This window comes from Myxocyprinus asiaticus, chromosome 7 (genome assembly GCF_019703515.2).
Source record: "Myxocyprinus asiaticus isolate MX2 ecotype Aquarium Trade chromosome 7, UBuf_Myxa_2, whole genome shotgun sequence".
NCBI lineage: Eukaryota > Metazoa > Chordata > Actinopteri > Cypriniformes > Catostomidae > Myxocyprinus > Myxocyprinus asiaticus.
In genome coordinates, this window is record NC_059350.1 from 17,376,055 (window position 1) to 17,397,994 (window position 21,940).

Here is a 21,940-nt window from a genome sequence, read left to right on the forward strand (position 1 = left end):
AACTGATGGTGGCTCTGCAGACAGGGCGGAGTTCAGCGGTGTCATCACGGTAAGTTGTTAACTAATCTGTTAAATACATACTGGAAAATTAATAAACAATGACCCCATCATTTTTCCTTTTCAATATAATTAATATAATGTTAACCTTGTCCCTGACAACCATGTCACTCATGCCTGTTTGCTGTTAGCCAGCTATAGTTTGTCAGTGCAGTCAGTAATGTAGCAGATTAAAAGGTAAACATCAGAGCATCTTTTTGCAGCTCAGCAGACAACAGTGCGGTGGTGGTTTTTGTCTGTTGAGTGTTGATTTCACGCTATGTTATTACCTAGTTGGTGAGACTCAATGCTGGAAAGTAAAATAAACAACGTCCATCTTTTACTCTCCGTGACAACGAGCTTATAGCTAACTAGATAATCACGTAGCTACTTTCATTGTTGTCAGCTGAGTGGAAGCTAATGAGTAAACATGTATTCACCAAACTCTTATGTTTAGGATTCACAGTTTGGTACCCCCTTCAACCAAACAATTCCAGTCATGTCATTTATAAAATGTAAGATTTAAAAGTCTGGTTTTCCACCGTTGAAAGTTTCCCCTGAACTTGTACAGCAGAATATGGTGTAACACAGTTGCCGCTGTTTATCTTGACTCGGCAGTATTAATATAGTCAGCATTTGACTGATACTAAACAGTAATACTGATGTTTATTTAGCTATTTATTTTATTTTTATGTATTCTTTATTTTAATGGTCAGCATTTGACTGGTACTAAACATACAGCACTGATGTTTATTTAGCTATTTATTTTATTTTTATTTATTCTTTATTTTAATGGTCAGCATTTGACAGATACTAAACAGTACTGATGTTTAGTAAGCTATTTATTTTATTTTTATTTATTCTTTATTTTAATGGTCACCATTTGACTGATACTAAACAGTACTGATGTTTATTTAGCTATTTATTTTATTTTTATTTATTCTTTATTTTAATGGTCACCATTTGACTGATACTAAACAGTACTGATGTTTATTAAGCTATTTATTTTTTATTTTTTTTATTCTTTATTTTAATGGTCAGCGTTTGACAGATACTAAACGGTACTGATGTTTATTAAGCTATTTATTTTATTTGTATTCTTTATTTAAATGCGCAGCAATGGACTTATACTAACCATACAGTACTGATGTTTATTAAGCAATTTATTGTATTTTTATTTATTCTTTATTTTCTCAGTGTTCATTTCTAGAATTTGTTGACAGTGTATAATAATAATGTCAAATATTCTTTTATTTAAATATTTGTTTTAGAAAACAGCCTTCTGAGTACCTTTGCATAGTCATATCGGTGCAAAATCGTTGAAAAATCCACATAGAAAAGGTCTGTTTTCATTCCAGCTCAAAAATGTAATATATCGGCCACCATATCTGTAATCAGTGAATTTTCCCTCTCTAAAATCGGTATCGTTATCGGTCTTAAAAATTCCATATTGGTCAGGCTCTAAAAAAAAACTTTTGTTTTCACTCCTTTAAGGGTCATTGTAACAGATCATAATAATTGTGTAATACCATATACCGTGATACCGTGAAACCGTGATATTTTCATATATCCGTGAAAATCTCATACTGTTGCAACCCTAGTCAGAAGAATTAAACGATATACATTTTTTAATAACAATTATTATATTTTTCCATAAGTTTCCTTGTCTTGACCAAACATACATAATTTCTCAAGAGCTTATTGGTATACCACACAGCCACAAGTTTGTACTTGATAATTTTGAGTTAGTTGTACTCGAAACCAAAGTTTAAATAACGTACATATTTGAATTATGATTCCAATATATGGCATTTCAAGCCCTAACCCTAACACTTGATTATTTTTATTAATGACAACTTTAGGGTTTAGAGAGTAATGGTAACTTAATTAAAACTAGTAACTTTTTTTAGATAACTCTTAGTATTTACAGTTTGTGTTGAGTCGCAACGACTGCTTGAGAGGCCTTTGTCTCATTAAAGAGGCATATTTCACTGTCATTCTGAAAATATTTCAGCTAATAATGACTGTTTGGTGGTATCTATGAATGAAAACAGAACCACAAATATACAAAGGCCAGAGATCTGATTTTATGAATGTTTTTCACATGTATAGCAACAATATTTTGCAAACACATAAAACAAAAATATGTGCCTTTCTCCAATCTCTTTAATATTTCAATCTGCGTGAAATTGTGTCCTTAATATTTCAATATGGAAAAGTCAGTTTTATATATTAGCAGCTGTCAGTTGTGCTAGTTGAAAATAGGTGAAGGGGGTATGTAGTGGAAATGAAAACTGTATGAACATGGCACAAATATGAAGTATTTTGACTCAGACTAAAGGAATTCATTCAGTGAGGGTGCCTTCCAGAAACTTTATCCAACATTGCTCCGGATACTGGTATCAGCTAAGGGGATAAATGCTTACCTCATAGCCAAAAAAGTATTTCGTTTTGTCAATGTGTCAGATTCAAGTTTTGTGGTTTGCTTGAGGAATCACTAAGCCATCTGGTGACTGCATCTTGCTTTAGGATGTCTGACATGAGCCTTCTCTCTAATGATCCAAATGTTCTAGCTGTTGACTCACGTTTGAATTTTTTAATAATGGCAGTCGTGATGGGGTCATCATCTTTATTGGGATGATTTGACAAATGTGGCATCCTATCCTGGTTTTGTTACAGATGTCATTGCATCCCATCCTGTGTATCAAGCTGCTGTCCATTGTGATTCAACCAATGAGACATACTTTTTAGCATTAACAGTGAAGTATTTTATATTAGTTAACAGGAAATTGTGGCCCATGTTTGGCCACGAAAGTCGCATGCTTCTTTCATCTATTCATCATTTACCATGAATCACTTTCCTTTGGGGCCCAAATGCAACCCCTTATTGATGCCATTCTCACTTCAACCCAATTAATTGGCAATGCTTTTTATTTTTGTTCAATTTTAACCCTTTTTTAAAACATATTTAAGCTACATGTCTTTGAATGCAATGTTTATTTAAATTGTATATTAAATTATATTTCAATTTAGCAAGTTTTCTTTAGATGAAATATATTGGTTGGCAAATAAATCTGGATAAAATGAAGATGTTTTAGTTAACAAATTTTCTGCACTAGCTTGTCCAAAGCTAACTCATTCTGAGATACGTTAAAACGAGTTACTTTGTAAAATGTTTGTAATACTAGAATCAAGCACACCGATCTCATGGTAAAATTGGCTACAGAAGGTCAAATGTTGTGTTTGAAAAATCCTGTCTTTGCTTTTTGAATGTCTTTGCTTGGCCTTAGGGGCTGAAGCTGGAACTATAGTCGTGTGCATGCGCAACAGTAATGAGAGAAAAACTGTGTTCTTTCACTTACTTCATTGAGTGGACTTGACATGAATGGCACAGTGTGTCAAGTAGTAATTATGTTGATATACTCTAACTCTAACCCAAACCCTAAACCTAACCTTAACCATAACAGTTATGAGACACTTAAGGCCCAGATATACTTCCTACGAAATCAAAGAACAAAGGGGTGTGGAACATTTGGAAAAATATCTGTCCAAAAAGATTTTTTTTTTTTTTTCGTTCATTTCGGTGGTTCGTAACAACTGGCTGGGGCAGACTTTTAGGAAGTATTCTTACTGGCTTCTATACACCTTCTTACTGCCATTAGTCCACGTCATTTGTAGGTGTGACCTGGAGATCCACCTACCTTGAGGCTGACAGCTGATTTAGTTTTTGTTATTTAGTCATTAAAATTCAGTTAATGTGAACACACCGGGGTGTAGAGTTATTAGCGAGCTGTTGCAAATTTACCTACATCAGTAGGATCGTTTGCTTAGAGACATTTTCCAAGACCACGTCATGCGATTTTTGTTTTGATTTATTAGTCTACAAAAGGAATCAAATCTACTCAAATACTCTCAAGTGCCCATTCACTCTTTTGTTTTATATGCTGCTTCACTCATGTGCCATCTGCTGCAAAAGCCATTCACACATCTGCCTAAAGTAAGATATATATCATCATTCTTTTGTCTTTATTCTGCATATTAATACTTTTATGCACTCATCTTTGCAATAGTATCAGCGTCATCATAAAAAACAATAACAGAATGTAATCAGCGCATATTATGGCTGCGTATAGAGTGTTAGCGCATTAATGTAATGAATTAATAATGTAAATAAGACAAATTAAACATTTTATATTGCATATATATTACTTTAATTCATCATCAAATGGTTAAAACAACTTCTTTTACTAATCTCATGTGAATTCTGCTCATAGAATGAGGCACAAAGTCATTGATAACACATTTTGATGTCACTTTAGTAAAGTTTTTACTAAGTGTCCTCATATTTAAATATACTTCCACACGCCTCCCACATCGGTGTGACCAGTTTCTGAATGTTCAGAAACAGAATACCATTGCTGTTTAGAGCTTCTTTTTACCCCTGACAGAAGAACGAAGACTAACTTGGCCTCTGCACTGAGATTTCTCTTAATTCTGTGCAAATAGAGTCTCTTTCAGTAGCCAGAGATCAAAAGAGATGTGACGTCAAAGGCACAGCACAGGTGATTTTCAGGGTATGAACAATGGCTGCATGGTGGCACTTGGGATTCGGCACATTTGGTCCGTCTTGAGGTGCAAAAACATTCGGAACTAACAGATTTCCCTTGTGATCATGTTGAATTAAGTCTTCCCTAAAAACCAGAACAATCACAATAATGTAACAATGTCTGGGTCAGCTGCCCTCAGACTTTATGGTTCCCATTTGTATTTTCCCCCATGCACACAGACACATACACACATAATTTTCTCAGTCTCCATTGTTTCTTGTAGGAAACAGACCAGAGTGTTATCTCAGAAATCACTGTAAACAAAGACATGGAAGAGGCCACATACAATAGTCTTGTTCAGATTCTTTTTGTGGTATTTGAGTTTCCTGAATAAACAGAAGGGAGTCAATGTTGGGAGAAATGGTCATTTCCTACAAGAATTATATTTTTCCTCTTGCCATGTTAGAGATATTTCCATGGTTTGCAGACAGACTGATCTCACAGTGAATTCGGAAACAGTTGGTTGACTTTTCTTGAGCTAAACTCGGTCTGTGGACACCGAAATGCAAAGCACTGCCTCAAGTGGACAAAGCGGGAAGTGTTTTTGAATGTAAGAACACGTGTGAGCTCCACTTTACAGATGAAATGCCCACAGAGGGGCACCAAAAGCTAGTTGTTAAAGTGAAATGGTTTTAGCTGTAAATGATGCAATACAGTAAAGAGGAATGCATTTTTTTTTTACTTTACCACCAAACACAAACCTAAACCTAACAGGCAGTGGAGTAAAAATGTAATCTTAGAGTGACAATGGAACCTCTGAATCGCACTCATCACTGTTTATGCAAACGTGATCACTTCCTGTTCTCAATGCAGGACATGAACCCAGGTCTCCTATGTTGCTGACGTAACACGCTATCAGTCGCGTGTCACAGGAGAAGATAAACACACTTGAACCGATGCAAAAATATACGATGGGAGATGCCATTTGTCAGTAACTCGACATAATGGGGCCAACAGACCTTATTCACAGCAGCGCCATCTTTTATTTTTGACGGGAATGACAACGAGGCTGTGAAGGATAGAAATACACTCTCTTCAATGGGCTGTAATGCAGTTTAAAGCATTTTTGGATTGTTCAGCAGACAAACCACTGAAAAAAATTATCTTTCCAAGAAAATTCAGTTTACATAAAACTCCAGACAACATGAGTTGCGGAAAATTAGATGTGATCTATGAGCTTTATACAGCTTTATACAGCTTTATACTGTGCGTGCCATTGAAGAGATGGTAAGTCTATCCATCACATCCTTGTTATCAATCCCGTTAAAAATCAAAGATGGCACTACTATGAATAAGGACTATGTCAGGGCACAGCAACATTCGGAAGCAACATGCCGACATCACGTGTGATCATGTTGGTGCAGTAGCACTGAATGTACAGGATCCACACAGTAAAACGTGGTAACCTAAAATTGTTACCTGAAGGAACTATTTCTACCTGATCTTACCCTTAAAATTATGGGTTTTTGTTGATTTATCCTTATGTATTCAAAGTTGATTCAGACATGCTAAATCATATTTTTTTACTTGTTTTGACATTTTTTCAGTGCAGTTTACAGTTTTTAGTTTAAAGTCTTGTTCAGCTACTACATGGATGGTTTTATGATAAAACTTTAAACAATGCAGCTTAAATTTATATTTCATTTTAATGGTTACATTTTTCATTGAGGGTGGGTTTCTGGCTGTATCATGAAAAATGGCCTTCAAGTTTACAGCCCTTAAAAACTGTCATTCTCTAAAACTGTTGTTTGTTCTGAAGATCTCCTTTTGAATTGAGATAAGAGGAGAGGCCTAGAACAGCTCTGCTTATATTTAACCAGCCAAAAATTCCTGTCATACGTAAATAATGGGTTTTACAGGAAAATGTAACAGTGTGTATTTTAGTAAGAGAAAGCTAATTTCCTACCTAATAAGATAATAAACTATTTTGCTCTAAAGATAGTGAGTTGCTGAATGAGAGCTCTACAACAGAGATATTTGTACACCAGTTAAAAATGATACAGACCCGGCCAATACCAAGGCTCTTAAAGAGGGAAGGGGGATTCTGAGAGACTCAATTCTAGTTGTATTTTTCTCACTTTTTTTAACACCTCCACAAATGGGGGAGAGTGCATGCTTTATCAACGGCCATGATCAGCAATGTGGGTAAACTGGGCATGTTTCCTGGAATGTCCCAGACAGCAGTATCATTTTCCATCAGGGACTTCAGGCTGTTTCCAGATGCTGATGATGTTTTCACACTTCTTACAAACTCTCATTCCGCTGCGGATTGAGGGGAGGTCAAGGCCTCTGGGGTTTGATTGCATGTGCTGGGGTGTCTCTTGCTTCAGACAGACATGGCCCTGTCTCCACGGACAACCTTGGATCACACTTATCAGCTTACTGAGTAAACAATACTCTCAATTGGCTGGGTCGCTGTAGACCATTGAGGTCTGACCATTCCTTCCATTGTGGCATGATTTGCATATCTCACAGAGGACAGAAAAGTGTTCCAAATCATACATTTTACATTCACACTTTTTGACATGGGCAGCCAATTGATTTGTAGTGTCAACTTGGTAAAATGCAACATCAAATGTCTTTGGAATCACAATGAAATAAGACTTTCAGAGATTTTGTTGATTTGGTTTTCCGAAGACATTTGGTAAGAAAGCATCTCCTGAAGGCATGTTAACATGGAGGCAAACAGCATAACATAAATGGTGCAATTCTAAATCTGGTGGTTTGTGATAAGAGCGCAATAGAAGAAATGCGCTCCAGGAAATTGAAGTATATTGTTGAGTGTAATTATGTGTATATCAGATGTTTAAATTGTGTTGTGTTAATTTGATTTTATTGTAAATTGGTACTGTCTCATCACTGTCATGACTGCTATGTTGATCGGAACTGCACCCAAGAATTTCACACACCATTGCACTTGTGTATATGGCTGTGTGACAATAAAGTGATTTGATTTCATTTGATTTCATTTGATTTGAAATGAGAAGTTATGCACATAGAGGTGTGTTTACAATTAGATCACTGGTGTAGATCTGATTACATCTTCAAAGATTGAGTCACACACCAACTTCTCTAAATTAATGGGTGATTCAAACATGCATTAAAAACAGTTTGACAGCAATTGCTTTTTTACTCAATTACACTGGGAAATGTCCAACATGACAGGTTTAATTGTTGTTGTGTGAATGTATATTCTGTTCCGGCACATTGATCCAACTCTTATGTAACTCTCTTCAGTAAGAGTAGGCCTGATGTAGTTTTCAGCTCTGGTGTCACTAGTGACCACGCTTACATGCACTTGGTTTATTGGAAAATGGTTTATTCCAGGGTTTTTGCAGAAAATGGTGTTCTGAAACATCATTTAAACGAGACAGACAATTTACTTACGCTTAAGGGATTAAGAGAAAGCAGTTTAACACACCTGGCTTTCTCCTGGAGAATGCAGTTTATGTGAATATGTAAACGCATAAGCAGCGTTCTTACAGGTTTTTGAAGAGTGCGCATGTGCATGGAACAGACCAGATAACTAACGTCATAGGATGCAGCCCAACAACAAGTCAACACAGCGTAAATAATTCAGCATTTCTGGGAGTACAATGGGAAAAGCACATACACTATAAACTATGCTCATTTACGCTGATAAGCCAAAACAAAACACCCTACGTGTGCCTCCAAAACAGCACAGGCATGGACTCTACAAGACCCCTGAAGGAGTCCTGTGGCATCTGGCACTAGGGGTGGGCAATATGACCAAAATCTTTTGAGTCATTTGATATCACGATAATGATATATATCACAATATAGTAAAAGTATTTCTAATATATAAAAGTTTATATATTAAATAACCATATTGTAATGCCTATTTTTGGAACTTTTGACAATGTCAAAGTAAGTAAATAAATAATGAATAAAAAAATCAACTTTACCAAAATGCTAAAGTCCACAGTATGCCACATTTCAGTTTTAAATGTTGTTGACCAATATTATTATTATTATTATAAACTTTCCTCAAGAAATTTAAGATATTCTCAAAGCAATTCAACAAAGAAAATAAAACATAAGTAAAAACATATCCAACAAAAAGAAACACTGCTTGAAGACAATAAATATCAAATAAATATTACTTATTGTAAAATAAATAAATGACCAAATTAATGTGGAGTTCATCTTTTGGCTTTTATAATATTCTTTTGCATGCTTCATTTTGAGTTGGTAAAACAGATTGCTTGTATTATGAGTGATTATATCGTCGTGCGACAGTTCGCAGATTACATTTTTCTGCTCTGTGCCGGCTTTTGTGAACCCACACCACAGATGTCGCACATGTTTAAATAACTAGCTACTCTTCATTTTCTTGACCTGGGGTGCGTTTCCTGTACAACGACGTAGCTCGCTGCTTAACCACCATAGTATGATGCATCATTGGAGAAACCAACTAACCTAGTCACTAGGGATGGGCGGATCGATCCTAAAATATTGATACTTCTGATACTGATGTTGTATCAAAAATATTGATCCTCACACAAAAATATTGATTCTAACATTATTATTTTTTTACACTAGGGATATTATTATTTGGTTACCATGACCATGAACAATAATATCATAAGCTTCAAAGTGAAATAAAAAGGATTAGGCCATATTAGCAAATACTCGTGCAGGATAGGAACTATTTCTTCCTCCGCCCATCTTAACATGCATAAATGCTAAAAGACACAAGCAGACAAGCGCATGCACGGTCACTAGGCTCATTCAAACAAGAGGGATCAGTGCCTTGTAGAGGTAATGATAAAAAATCTGAGAAAAAGCTTCTGGAGTAAATTCACGCTAAAATAACAACATATATAAAGGTGACATTTCTTATAATGAGTTTTTGTGTAATTGTTGTTAATAGATAATAATAAAAAATAAATAAAAAGATAGTTAACCATGGTGTTATTAAAGTAAAATTGTAGTAACCACGTTTGTTTTTTTGGCTGAAACCATGGTTTTACTACAGTAATATTGTAGTAGTAACCATGGTTAATTGTGTGGTAACTATGGTTTAACTAAATCCCATTGTTAAACTATAGTTTCTGTAGTGAAACCATGGTTAATTTTTGTAAGGGTAAACAAAACAGAAGTCTAATAATTTTCTGTTTAGGCTCAATAATGACTTGAATTATGACAAAAAATTACATTTTAGATTACTCATTTTATCCCAAGAAATAAAAAAATAAACAAATCCATTTAATAGACGTATCGGTATTGGTATCGGTATCGACGATATTGGACTTGAAAGTATTGGTATCGGGTCGAAAAGAAAATAAGTAGTGTCGCCCATCCCTACTAGTCACAACTGTTTCCCAAATCCGTGGTACCAGTGTCACATATTCATCGTTCAAACCACATTGGTTCAACACTGTGGAGGTGTCGTTAATGACGTTACGCAGGGGGTGGAGTAATAGCTTCTGCAGAGATCGAATGGATATCAGATTGTAACAGCTCATTTACATGGTCAGAAAGCCGTTTATTGTGAGACCACTGCTTAAGACACGAAATAGACGTTTACGTTTATATATGCACTTTGTAAGTGGCATACTTTTTACTACAGAATACAAGCGGTTTGGTCAATAAGCAGCTCCATAGCAAAGTTATTTCCCCTCGATGCTGCTTTTAATAACGAACATGGCATCTGAGGTCTACTTTGCTCTTTTCTGTTTTCCGTTGTTTCGCTTTATTTTCACATTTCCTCTGTTGCTCGTATGTTTGTTTTCATTGTGACCTGTCACAACATTGAGCTACAATAGTGGGGTTTCCCCTCTTACCTCCCTTTACCTCACTTGAGCACATACAGTTGTGCTCAAAAGTTTGCATACCCTTGGAGAATTGGTAATATATGTACCATTTTTACAGAAAACATGAGTGAGCAAGCAAAACCCTTTTTTTTATTTCTTATGGAATTCATATTCAGCTGTAGGTTGTAGAAGAATGGCACAATCATAAAACAAAACATGGCAACAAAGAAAAAAATGAAATGACCCGCGTTCAAAAGTCTGCATACCCTTAGTTCTTAATACTGTGTATTGCCCCCTTTAGCATCAATGACAGCGTGCAGTCTTTTGTAATAGTTGTCTATGAGGCCCCAAATTCTTGCAGGTGGTATAGCTGCCCATTCATCTTGGCAAAATGTCTCCAGGTCATGCAAAGTCTTTGGTCGTCTTGCATGAACCGCTCGTTTGAGATCTCCCCAGAGTGGATTGATGATATTAAGGTCAGGAAACGGTGATGGCCACTCCAGAACCTTCACCTTTTTCTGCTGTAACCACTGGAGGGTCAACTTGGCCTTGTGCTTAGGGTCATTGTCATGCTGGAAAGTCCAAGAGTGTCCCATGCGTAGCTTTCATGCAGAAGAATGCAAATTGTCTGCCTGTATTTTCTGATAACATACTGCATTCAACTTGCCATCAATGTTCACAAGATTCCCTGTGCCTTTAGAGCTCACACACCCCCAAATCATCAGTGAGCCACCACCATGCTTCACAGTTGTGATGCTATTCTTTTCACTATAGGCCTTGTTGACCCCTCTCCAAACAAAGCTCTATTTTGGTCTCGTCACTCCAATTTACAGTGTGCCAGAAGCTGTGAGGCGTGTCAAGGTGTTGTCGGGCATATTGTAACCGGGCTTTTTTGTGGCATTGGCGCAGTAAAGGCTTCTTTCTGGCAACTCGACCATGCAGCTCATTTTTGTTCAAGTATTGTCGTATTGTGCTCCTTCAAACAACCACACCGTCTTTTTCCAGAGCAGCCTGTATTTCTCCAGAGGTTACCTGTGTGTTTTTCTTTGTATCCCGAACAATTCTTCTGGCAGTTTTGGCTGAAATCTTTCTTGGTCTACCTGACCTTGGCTTGGTATCAAGAGATCCCCGGATTTTCCACTTCTTAATAAGTGATTGAACAGTACTGACAGGCATTTTCAAGGCTTTGGATATCTTTTTATATCCTTTTCCATCTTTATAAAGTTCCATTACCTTGTTACGCAGGTCTTTTGACAGTTCTATTCTGCACCCCATGGCTCAGTATCTAGCCTGCTCAGTGCATCCATGTGAGAGCTAACAAACTCATTGACTATTTATACACAGACACTAATTGCAATTTAAAAAGCCACAGGTGTGGGAAATTAACTTTTAATTGCCATTTAAACCTGTGTGTGTCACCTTGTGTGTCTGTAACAAGGCCAAACATTCAAGGGTATGTAAACTTTTGATCAGGGCCATTTGGGTGATCATTATTATTTAAAAAGGAGCCAAACAACTATGTGATAATAAACGGCTTCATATGATCACTATCCTTAAATAAAAGACAGTTTTTTTGCATGATCAGTCATATTTTCAAAATCAATGCCAAAATTTCACCGTTTCTGCCAGGGTATGCAAACTTTTGAGCACAACTGTACATATGCGCACTCTTCAAAAACCAATAAGAACGCCACTTTTATTCTTTACATCAACTTCAAAAAATTTTTTTTATTTTTTTATTACATTTTAGTTTTATAATGAAATAAATTAATATGGTGGCACAATTATATTTTTGTCCACAAAACTAATTTCAAACATTTAAGCATATACCTTCAGATCAAAATATTTTTAAGATCATGAGAAACATTTCAGTCAAGTGTTTCAAAACTTTTGACCGGTAGTGTGTGTGTGTATATATATATATATATATATATATATATATATATATATATATATATATATATATATATATATATATATATATATATATATATATATATATATATATACACATACAGTTGAAGTCAGAAGTTTACATACACCTTAGCCAAATACATTTAAACTCAGTTTTTCACAATTCCTGATATTTAATCGTAGAAAACATTCCCTGTCTTAGGTCAGTTAGGATCACTACTTCATTTTAAGAATGTGAAATGTCAGAATAATAGTAGAGAGAATCATTTATTTCAACTTTTATTTCTTTCATCACATTCCCAGTGGGTCAGAAGTGTACATACACTTTGTTAGTATTTGGTAGCATTGCATATAAATGGTTTAACTTGGGTCAAACATTTTGGGTAGCCTTCCACAAGCTTCTTACATAAGCTGCTGGAATTTTGGCCCATTCCTTCAGACAGAACTGGTATAACTGAGTCAGGTTTGAAGTCCTCCTTGCTCGCACATGCTTTTTCAGTTCTGCCCATGAATTTTCTGTCAGATTGAGGTCAGGGCTTTGTGATGGCCACTCCAATACCTTGACTTTGTTGTCCTTAAGCCATTTTGCCACAACCTTTGAGGTATGCTTGGAGTCATTGTCCATTTGGAAGACCCATTTGCGACCAAGCTTTAACATACTGGCTGATGTCTTGAGATGTTGCTTCAATATATCCACATAATTTTCCTTCATCATGATGCCATCTAGTTTGTAAAGTGCACCAGTCCCTCCTGCAGCAAAGCACCCTCACAACATGATGCTGCCACCCCCATGCTTCACGGTTGGGATGGTGTTCTTCAGCTTGCAAGCCTCACCCTTTTCCCTCCAAACATAACGATGGTCATTATGGCAAAACAGTTAAATTCTTGTTTCATCAGACCAGAGGACATTTCTCCAAAAAGTAAGATCTTTGTCCCCATGTGCACTTGCAAAGTATAGTCTGGCTTTTTTATGGCAGTTTTGGAGCAGTGGCTTCTTCCTTGCTGAGCAGCCTTTCAGGTTATATCGATATAGGACTCGTTTTACTCTGGATATAAATATTTGTCTGTTTGCTCCAGCATCTTCACAAGATCCTGTGCTGTTGTTCTGAGATTGATTTGCACTTCTCGCACCAAACTACATTAATCTCTAGGAGACAGAATGCATCTCCTTCCTGAGCCGTATGATGTCTGCGTGGTCCCATGGTGTTTACACTTGCGTATTATTGTTTGTAGAGATGAATGTGGTACCTTCAGGCATTTGGAAATTGCTCCCAATGATGAACCAAACTTGTGGAGGTCCACAATTTTTTATATACAGTACTGTGCAAAAATTTTAGGTACTTGTGAAAAACTTTCAAAGTGAGGATTTCTTAAAAAAAATTATGACATAAATAGTTTTCATTAATCAATTAACGTCATACAAAGTCCAGTAAACAGAAAAAGAGCTAAATCAATATTTGGTGTGAACACTTTTGCCTTCAAAACAGCACCAATTCTCCTACTTACACCTGGACACAGTTTTTCTTCATTGTTGGCAATAGGATGTTCCAAGCTTCTTGGAGAATTTGCCACAGTTCTTTTATTTATCTGTCATTGTTTATTATTCTCATTACTTCTGTCTCTTCATGTAATCCCAGACTGAATCGATGTTCAGTGGGGGGCTTTGTGGGGGACATGACATCTGTTGCAGAGCTCCCTGTTCTTCTATTCTAGTCTTTTCTATTTGCAAAATAATGTTTGGGAGTCTAACATTTATATTTCCTATTGACACTCTAGCTGAAGATATAAATAACCATCTTAAGACAAATGCTTTTGTGAAAAAAGATATATATATATATACACACATACATATACATGCATATCCTTTATTTAAATCCTCAGACAATTCTCAAGAGAGGCTTACTTCTCATTTCTCCCTAGCCACAGCATGAAAACTACGGGGAAAAAAACAACAACATGAAAACAGACTATTTTAAAACCAAAAACCCATTAACAGATGAATAGAATTACAATTTGAGAAACATGATAATCAAATTAAACTGTGCCCTATTAGTCTCAAATCACTGAATAATCACTCATGTTTAGCTAGTTAATTTAGAATGATTATTAGTCACCAAGGTGTTTCTATCCATCCCTCAGGTACATAGCAGGTGTACTAATGACTCTCCTAATAAAAACAGTATTTATGCGTGTTTCAAATGCTCAACAATGGTGGCTTTACAAAGTATTCTACAGCTTGAGCACAGAAGGTGACTCAAAACTCAGTGTAAATAAATGCATACAAAAGCACAACATTCACCTCGCTTGACTCTCTATCCAATGACTACATCATAAGAATATTCCGGCTTCCAAGGACCAAGATCCTTGAGAGGGCCACAAGGAGAAACTATGCCTTAAGTCTAGCAATGCAGTTCTTAACTGCACTGTGTTATTATGCTGTGGGAATTTTCATGGAGGAGGTTGGTGATGGCCTGTGGCTCAGCAAGTCTTCGTTCAGCAAGTTTGTGACAGCAGTAACACCTTTGCTGTTACAGCTTATGAACACCATGCTGACTTCCTCCTCAAGAAATCCAGCTGGCCAATCAACCGTTCCATAATATTGCCAACATGCCCAGAGTGATTGGCATCATTGATGGCACCCTTATCCCAGTGGCAAGTCCTGTGGTGAATGAGCCCTTGTACATTTGCAGGAAGGGCTATCCAGCCATTAATGTTCAAGTAGTGTGTGATCACCTGGGTGTCTTCACTGACATTGTGGCAAAATGGCCTGGAAGCACACATGACTCTTTTAAGTGGGCCAGTTCAGCAATTTGGTGACAGCTGGCTGTTGGGAAACAGTGAATGTCCTCTTCACCACGATATATATCGTCATATCTCCCAGCCCTATCTGGCACCAAGTCATTAGCAGCAGATCCTTCAAGTTGCAAGGTGGAGCCGCCATGGATCAGACATGTTGGTCCAGCACATCCCACAGATGCGCAATGGGATTGAGATCTGGGGAATATGGAGGCCAGGGTAACACCTTGAACCCTTCATCATGTTCCTCAATCCATTCCCGAACAATGTGTGCAGTGTGGCAGGGCGCATTATCCTGCTAAAAGAGGCCACTGCCATCAGGGAATACAATTGCCATGTAGGGGTGTACCTGGTCTATAACGATGTTTAGGTAGGTGGCATATGTCAAATTTACGTCCACATGAATGGCCAGACCCAGGGTTTCCCAGCAGAACATTACCCAGAGTATCATACTCCCTCCACTGGCTCATTGTCTTCCCACAGTGCATCCTTGTGCCATCACTTCCCCAGGTAAACGGCACACACGTACACGGCCGTCCACGTGATGTAAAAGAGAAGGGGACTCATCGGACCAGGCAACCTTCTTCCACTGCTGCAAGGTCCAGTTCTGATGCTTGTGCGCCCATTGTAGGCACTTTCGATGGTGGGCAGGGGTCATCATAGGCACTCTGACCAGTCTGCAGCTACGCAGACCTTCTGTCGGTTTGACCAGATGGGATTGCCTTCATTGCCTTCGCTCATCGATGAGCCTTGGGTGCCCAATACCCTGTCGCCAGTTTGTGGATTGTTCCTCCTCGGACCACTGTCAGTAAGTGCTCACCACTGCTGACCAGGAGCACCCCACAAGCCTTGCTATTTCAGATGCTCTGATCCTGTCATCTGACCATAACAATTTGGCCCTTGTCAAAGTCACTCAGGTCTTTACTCCTGCCTATTTCTCCTGCATTCAACATGTTGACCAAGAGAACTGATTGTTTGCTTACCATCTAGTCTACCCAGACCTTGACATGTGGCCTTGTTTGGAGATGATCAACATTATTCGCTTCACCTGTGAGTGGTCATAATGTTTTGGGTCATCGGTGTATATACACCAAAGTAAAATATCAACTGTCCCTCATGTTCACATATATATGCTCATTTATAGGGGGAATCACAGAGATTCACGTAATCTCAATTTTGCAGTGCAATTCCGCCACAGGTTGTGATGGAAAGATAAGGAAACAAACACAGCAACTCTGAAATATCTGGGAATAAAGTGAAGCAAAAGAGATTAAAATAGCGAAGCCTTCCTCGGATGCCATGCTTGTTATTTACACAAGCGTTGCTGGGGAAATTACGTTGCTGTGGAGAAAGCTGTTTTCTGACAGGGTCGCATGTATATGGGAGTTAAGAGTATGCATTAGAATACTTTCTCACATTAAGCTGCTTTCTCGCAATAAAACACTTTTTGGTGTCCATGTAGGTGTAGTCAGTATAAGGAGGACAAGTACTACTTGTAGAAAAATGTATGGAATAATATGGTGGCTGTTGAAATGTAAGTCCCACTTTTAGTCAAAAAAGCAAATCACCTCTTTAACACGTATGCACATTAGCTGGACCTGACTGAAAAATAAATTTTTGAAGCGTGATTTGAGCTAAAGAAGCAAAAATTATGATGCCTTTGTCTAAATGTATTGCTGATTTCATATATTATTTAAAGCTGAAGTATTTAATTTCTGCGGCAGTAGTGCAACCGAATGGAATTGCAAAAATAAACAATGTTTTAAAACAGTTTTCCGAACACGCCCCTCATCTGCCATTGAGCGAATTAACAAATAGTCCCACCCCCAACTAACACCATTGGTTGAGTAATGTTGTTGGGGCGGGACTAAACAGGTCTCTCAAAACAAACACAGGAATTTTTTATAGCATCACAAAGACACAGTGTTTACAGTTTTCGAGAAAATAAACATATGAATGGCTTACTTATACTATACGTGTCTCTGTATATTAAGCTGGGATAGGATAAAGTATTTTAACACTGAAAATGTTACATACTTCAGCTTTAAATGTTATCTTTAACACTTCTTACACAGTTAGGAGCTGTACTTGCCTTCATAGGCATTGCCCTGGCAATGTAGAAATGGCCACAGCAGAAAATGATTTGCCTTAAAGGAACTTTAGTGTAACTGTGGTGTAGCTCTCATTCAATAAAATTGAGTTCTAAACAAAGATTTGGGAGGAGCTTGTCAAATTGTCAACCACAACACAAACAACACAGTTCTTACAAACTTCCACCACCCAAAATCCACTTCCTTTTTTAACCCTTGCTAACTTCAGTTAGCAAGCCAAATTTGTTTACCTTTACCAGTCTGTTTACAATTTCCACTTCAAGGACTAGGTGGACATTTAAACTTGTGAAGCCTCATAAGTTGTATCATTCCAAAGCAAAGGGTTAACTGAGGCTGTGACAGAACAAAAATGTTTGTCCTTTTGGGCCGTAACTTCTTCCTGAAAAACACAAGGTGCAAGGTTAAGGTATTATGGTGGAAATAATAGTACCATAGCAGCCTGATGGTTAAAGCAATAGTTCACCCAAAAATATAAATTCTGTCACCATTTACTTACCCTCATGTTTTTCAAAACCATACAATGAGATTCAGTCTCTCTGAATGTTTCTGTAACATAAGTGTTGACAGGCTACTTTTCCCCAGTCTTACTCAGTTTCTCTGTGTCTTAGCAGGAGCATTCAGAGCTAGACCTGGTGGAGCAGTTGCGTTCGGCGGGTAGTGTGGATGAACTTATGAGGATAGTTTACCCCAGCTACTGGAGCATGCTGAAGTGTCGTTCCAAGGCAGGAGGACGCTTCCCTCACAGAGAGCGCAGCTCCACAGAAACAAGGTCGGAGGAGGCCTCCTTTGCGGCTGCTTACTTCAACTTTGAAATACTTAAAAGTGAGTGACTATTAATTTAGGACTGGCACAGACTGTGCTGGCGGTGTTTGCTGTCATTATAGTATTACAGCCCAGATATTTTATAGTTGTCAACTATTACTTTTGGGATGCTTTTTTGACAATCTTGGCACAAAGTGTCCTTAAGCTGCCAAGAATGTGTCAGACACTGTGATCTGAAATAATTGCAGTGCATAACATTGATGCTTTTCTTTTGCCTCGTGTCCTACAGGTATTGAGACAGAGTGGAGAAAGACCCTGTGCATGCCACGCCAAGTTTGTTTAGATGTGGGGAAAGAGTTTGGGGCAGCTACAAACACCTTCTATAAACCACCCTGCGTGTCTGTCTACAGATGTGGGGGCTGCTGTAACAGTGAAGAGCATCAGTGCATGAACATCAGCACTTCCTACATCAGCAAGACGGTGAGTGACTCTTTCATTGTGAGTCTGCATTCACAAATCTGTTTGGGTGAAGGAGGGCGTTAACCAATAGTGAATAATATTGTCCTCAATAAAGCGCAAACAGTCTGGTTACGGAAGTAAAAAAAACCTATTACCGGTAATATTTTCCATAGGCTAATTCATTTTAAACGATAACTTATAAAACTTTAAAAACAAACCTACCATGATCTCCAAGGTGGTTATTCTATGGTATATGCTTCTGTTGAAGCCATCAGTCTGCCTTATTTCAACTTAATTTTATAAATTGTTTGATGAGGGAATTCCTGGTGAAGAACTAAATTACCCATGATCTTGAAGAGAAACGCTCCACCAATCAGTGAGTCGTGGCCAACAAAGCAACAAAGCTCTGCAGTTGCCTTCCACTCCCATGACGTACTGTGAATGGTGCAATCTAATTGGTCTACCTGCACTCTCAAACTACTTATATATTTGCAAATATCTGAATATTTTGCAATAAAATTAACATGTATTGTTTCTATACTTATAACAGTGGGTCCCAAACCTGTTTCTGGAGGGCCCCCCAAATTACAAATTTTCGATATCTCCCTAGTCAAACACACTTGATTCAACTCATTAGCTCATTAGTAGAGATTCCACAACCAGATTGGGTGTGTCAGATAAGGGATAATGTGCAGTGTTGGGGAGCCTCCAGGAACAGGGTTGGGAACCACTAACTTATAATAAACTATTTTAAATCAATAGATTTATGTTTCCATTGTTATTAATTAAATTACATCTTTCACAATGCCTTATGGGATTGTACAGTAGTTCATGCCCTCATGAAAGATTAAGTACACAGTCTTGTACCTTTTTTTTATTTTATTTTTTTTATCAAAGTTTGTAATGCCGCGATTCACCTCGGAACAGGTTGGTTTGGCTCACACCTTAGAACTGTTTTATGAAGGATTTTATGAAATCCCTGTGGAAGAAATGAATGGAAAAGACTGCACTTTTGCACTCTATACTAACACCTATATAAATACAGGTGCATCTCAATAAATTAGAATGTCGTGGAAAAGTTCATTTATTTCAGTAATTCAACTCAAATTGTGAAACTCGTGTATTAAATAAATTCAATGCACACAGACTGAAGTAGTTTAAGTCTTTGGTTCTTTTAATTGTGATGATTTTGGCTCACATTTAACAAAAACCCACCAATTCACTATCTCAAATAATTAGAATATGGTGACATGCCAATCAGCTAATCAACTCAAAACATCTGCAAAGGTTTCCTGAGCCTTCAAAATGGTCTCTCAGTTTGGTTCACTAGGCTACACAATCATGGGGAAGACTGCTGATCTGACAGTTGTCCAGAAGACAATCATTGACACCCTTCACAAGGAGGGTAAGCCACAAACATTCATTGCCAAAGAAGCTGGCTGTTCACAGAGTGCTGTATCCAAGCATGTTAACAGAAAGTTGAGTGGAAGGAAAAAGTGTGGAAGAAAAAGATGCACAACCAACCGAGAGAACCGCAGCCTTGTGATTGTCAAGCAAAATCGATTCAAGAATTTGGGTGAACTTCACAAAGAATGGACTGAGGCTGGGGTCAAGGCATCAAGAGCCACCACACACAGACGTGTCAAGGAATTTGGCTACAGTTGTCGTATTCCTCTTGTTAAGCCACTCCTGAACCACAGACAACATCAGAGGTGTCTTACCTGGGCTAAGGAGAAGAAGAACTGGACTGTTGCCCAGTGGTCCAAAGTCCTCTTTTCAGATGAGAGCAAGTTTTGTATTTCATTTGGAAACCAAGGTCCTAGAGTCTGGAGGAAGGGTGGAGAAGCTCATAGCCCAAGTTGCTTGAAGTCCAGTGTTAAGTTTCCACAGTCTGTGATGATTTGGGGTGCAATGTCATCTGCTGGTGTAGGTCCATTGTGTTTTTTGAAAACCAAAGTCACTGCACCCGTTTACCAAGAAATTTTGGAGCACTTCATGCTTCCTTCTGCTGACCAGCTTTTTAAAGATGCTGATTTCATTTTCCAGCAGGATTTGGCACCTGCCCACACTGCCAAAAGCACCAAAAGTTGGTTAAATGACCATGGTGTTGGTGTACTTGACTGGCCAGCAAACTCACCAGACCTGAACCCCATATGGGGTATTGTCAAGAGGAAAATGAGAAACAAGAGATCAAAAAATGCAGATGAGCTGAAGGCCACTGTCAAAGAAACCTGGGCTTCCATTCCACCTCAGCAGTGCCACAAACTGATCACCTCCATGCCACGCCGAATTGAGGCAGTAATTAAAGCAAAAGGAGCCCCTACCAAGTATTGAGCACATATACAGTAAATGAACATACTTTCCAGAAGGCCAACAATTCACTAAAAATGTTTTTTTTACTGGTCTTATGATGTATTCTAATTTGTTGAGATAGTGAATTGGTGGGTTTTTGTTAAATGTGAGCCAAAATCATCACAATTAAAAGAACCAAAGACTTAAACTACTTCAGTCTGTGTGCATTGAATTTATTTAATACACAAGTTTCACAATTTGAGTTGAATTACTGAAATAAATGAACTTTTCCACGACATTCTAATTTATTGAGATGCACCTGTATATATACAGTGCATTCAGAAAGTATTCAGACCCCTTCATTTTTTTCACATTTTGTTATGTTGCAGCCTTATGCTAAAATGCTTTAAATATTTTTTTCACATCAGTCTACACTCCATACCCTATAATGACAAGCTAGAATATTTTATATGAACAAGATGCAATACTATCTAATTAAAAATTATAAAGTTCGTTAGTTGGAATGTGTGAGGCACTAATTCACTGATTAAAAGATCAAAAATATTAAATCATCTCAAAAAACTAGACATATGTTTATTACAAGAAACCCACCTATTAGAATATGAACATAAGAAACTCCAAACTTCACAATTCACTCAAAGAAGAGATGAGAAAAGCATACCAGTTATCATAAATAAAACAATAGCTGACACAGAGGGTCGATATATTATAATTAATATTACATTTAACAATAAAATGATAACAATTGCTAATATTTATGGACCAAACACAGACAATGAAGAGTCCTTCCACAATTGTTTTTTTTTTTTTTTTTTTGCAATTATCCAACTTCTCACAAACAATAGTTGTCATCGGATGAGACTTCAACAAAGTTATTAATCCAATACTAGACAAATCTAATAACTCAAATCAGACAAAAATATGGCACTCTTCAGAGATTATAAAAACAATATATGACTGATTTTGGCCTTGGCGATAGCTGGAGCCTTTTTTTTTTTTTTTTCTCCCAATTTGCTTTTAAGTCCTAGTGGTCGCGTAGTGATTCGCCTCAATCCGGGTGGTGGAGGACAAATCCCAGCTGCCTCTGCGTCTGAGACCGTCAATCCGTGCATCTTATCACGTGGCTTGTTGAGCACGTTGCCACGGAGACATAGCGCGCGTGGAG

General features: G+C 37.6%; 1 protein-coding gene across 2 annotated transcripts in view; it reads left to right on the plus strand.

Annotated features, from left to right (window-relative positions):
- Positions 1 to 21,940, plus strand: part of vegfc (vascular endothelial growth factor c) — a 69,399-nt gene that overhangs the window by 13,132 nt on the left and 34,327 nt on the right. The window contains exons 2-3 of one of the 2 annotated variants that reach the window (XM_051702974.1): positions 17,853 to 18,063; positions 18,293 to 18,483. In XM_051702974.1, coding sequence (XP_051558934.1) covers positions 17,853 to 18,063; positions 18,293 to 18,483 — 402 coding nt within the window. Of the gene's footprint in view, positions 1 to 17,849; positions 18,064 to 18,292; positions 18,484 to 21,940 lie in introns of both variants that reach the window. The other variant, XM_051702973.1, reaches the window with a different exon arrangement.